Source organism: Ischnura elegans, chromosome X (genome assembly GCF_921293095.1).
Source record: "Ischnura elegans chromosome X, ioIscEleg1.1, whole genome shotgun sequence".
Lineage (NCBI taxonomy): Eukaryota > Metazoa > Arthropoda > Insecta > Odonata > Coenagrionidae > Ischnura > Ischnura elegans.
The window spans coordinates 19566569-19569620 of NC_060259.1; the positions used below are offsets into that span (position 1 = coordinate 19566569).

Here is a 3052-nt window from a genome sequence, read left to right on the forward strand (position 1 = left end):
AATTTAATATTATTAACATATTGAGGAATTATTTAGAATAAAATAAAAACAAGCAATTTTAATTTCGCGGGAAGTATTGTCTCGCATACAATACGCTGTCATCATGAGCGAAACACACTATTCCACCCAAGTGAACATAATATTAGGGTAAAATGAATGGTACAGTCACTTTCATCCATTCAATTCGCCCCATTATTAATGTTTTACTTCAGCATTGCGGAAAATTAGTCACCAATGAAATTTGCCGTTGAAGCATTTAAAAACAACTGCCAAATGCATTCCACGGAAAACTACGTGAAAACTACGTTTCATGAAAGTCGTTAATAGTTAAAGTCACTCCATTTGATAAATCACGATTTAAGTAGTTAAATATCATAATATTATTTCAAGTAAAAATATCAATCAGCATGAGACAATGCCAAAGAAAGTTAATAGTTAACATTTAAAAAAATGAAAACTAAGTATCTGTAACAAAAGGAGATAATTAAATAAAAATCAAAACTTGAGACAAATAATTATTCATATTTATTATATTTAATCACTCTCCCCTCCATTTGCAATATATAAAAAAACGCGAATCTTCCAGCTGCTATCAAGTAAAGAGGAAAACTGCGCCCTTAAGGAAACTATTAAATACACCACATAAAATGACAGAAAATGGGATCCGTCTGTAAGTCTTTGAGAGATCTACTCCGACAGACGGGTAAATAAAAATAATAATCAATCAAACAAATTCGAAAAATGAATCTGTCTCATTTCTAGTAGGTCAAATGATATAAAATAACAAACAAATAACTCGGATGAGGAATGATACAACAAACGATGAAGGAAGATGAGCCATCACATAGATTCTTTCAATTAAATAATAGTGTTCAGTCTGTGTGTCAGCACGCCACACCCACAAAGGGGTCGAAGAGGGAGTGTGCCGCGGGGGTAGCCCGCAACACGCCGCACCACGAACCAAGCGCCTCCAGCGGCACCTGAATGCAGTGGTGCGCGAAGAAGGGCAAGGGGTCCCAGGCGACGAACGCGGCCTCGCGGCCCTTGAAGACCGCGTAGCCCAACCCAGCCACGCACTGCACCGTAGGTCTGAGCAGCGCGCGCAGCGCCACCGACGGCAACCAGAGGCGCGGCGCGGAGGCGAGGATCGGCCCTGGCGCGTGGTCTGCGTGTCTGCACGCCGTCCACACGGCGCGCGGGTGATCTGCCGAAAGGCACACGTACGGTAGCGATACGCCGACGCGGCACGCGAGCGGCACCACCGCACCCCCGCCCGCCGGCACCACCACGTGGAAGGCGAGGTGCGCGGACAGCTTGCCGCCTTTGGAGGCCTCGGCCACGAACCGCTCCACCCACGCGACCACTTCGGGCCGGTTCACGGGGGTTAGGACGCCGTCACGGCCGGTGCACGTCACGTTGGCCGTCACCTGCGAGTCCCTGACCGTGGTGCACGTGATGAGGTGCTCGCCCGGCACGTCCTGCACCACGGCCCACGGCTGCAGCTCGTTCAGATCGTCTAGCTGCACTTTCTGCTGGAACTCGGCGCGCGTCTTGGGCAGCACGACGCAGCGCCGTGCCCTGGCGGCCGTTGGGCCTGCCGTGAAGGCGAGCATACGGCGCTTGAGCGGACCGCCCGCATACAGCGCCAGCACCTGCTCCCGGGAGACCACCTTGTGTGCGGCGGGTGCGGGCAGGGAGAGCGCCGCACAGCGCCGCATAAGCTCCCACGCGTCCTCCAGCCGGCACACGTCCCGCGCGCTCGGGCAAAACACCTTCACGCCCAGCTTCTCGAGGTGCGGCTTTGCCAGGGCGTCATAATACGCAGGGCTGCTTGCGGACACGGGCACGTAGAGTGCGGCCTTCTCCTGCTCCGCGATGCGGCACAGGGCGCACACATACTCGTGGGTGCGGCCCTCAGGGCGCGGCACGGTGTGGAACGCGCTGACGGCGGCCGAGAAGCGTGCCAGCGGGAACAAGCCATCCGACTCGCAGACGACCACCCGAGCGCCCGCGTCGTGGAAGTTGCGAGCCAGGTGCAGCGCCTGCAGCGTGGAACCGCCGCCGAGCAGAACGGTGCGCTTGGGACGGGCCCTCTCCCAGGCGGAGGTGTGCGCCGCTTCGAGCACGCGGCAGAAGGTGGCGAGGGCCCTCCAGAACAAGGCGAGGGCGGCGGAAGCGAGCAGGGAGGGCCAGAAGAGCAGGAGGCGGTGCCAGGCGAGGCGGGAGAGGGCATCGGAGGCGAGGGCGATGGTCAGCCGCAGCAGGAACAGCGGGTACCAGCCGTTGAAGACAGGCTCGGGCGGCGGCGGCTCCGGCCAGGGCCGCGCGGGGCAGAGGGCGGTGGGCGAGGAGGGCGCGGTGGCCGCCTGCTTGGCCGGCGGCAGCGGGCTGGTGGCGAGCGGGAGGCTGAAGCGGCGAGTGGTGCCGTTGGCGCGGATGAGCACCGGCGAGGCGGGCGGCGATGAGCCTGACGAGGAAGAGGCGAGGCTTGGGCTGCGCCACGCCCGGCCCTCGTGGGCGCAAGCGGGCATCGCGAGTTAGAGTCCGGAGAGCGGCGAGCCGTGGCGACGCGTCGCCTTATGTAGCCGCTCTCCCTCCACATGGCTTATCGGCGGAGGGAGATGGATTGCATCCCGCGGAAGTCGTGATGTCCTCAAATGAGAGAGGTTAAAGGGCTTGCGACGGGTCTTCGCCGCTCTCCCCTAGAGGGCAGCGCCGTGTTGATGATACGGTCAAAATAGTATCTTCGGCTCGCAAATGAAATCAGGAAGCCATTCAAGATGACGATATGAATTACTATCTGCGCATTTTGAGGCTTCTACAAGCGCGAAACTGATACGCTATTTCATAGTAATATTCCACTTTTGACTGGTCGCATGTTGACTAGCGTTTCCAAATTCTCAGCAGTAGCACGAGAGTAATTATTCTCATATTCATGGATTTAATTTACGACGACAGCAGTCAATTTATATAAAATAATAAATTATTTGAAATTGGTATTGTTAAGAAAAATAAATGATTGCTAATATATTCCTGTATATTTTAATTATTA

General features: G+C 54.8%; 1 protein-coding gene across 1 annotated transcript; it reads right to left on the minus strand.

The window, feature by feature from the left end:
- Positions 1-502: 502 nt before the first annotated feature.
- On the minus strand, positions 503-2574 carry LOC124170873. Its single transcript, XM_046549886.1, has one exon. It carries the CDS (start codon positions 2529-2531, stop codon positions 885-887), a length of 1647 nt encoding a protein of 548 aa, XP_046405842.1. The 5' UTR covers positions 2532-2574; the 3' UTR covers positions 503-884.
- Positions 2575-3052: the final 478 nt, after the last annotated feature.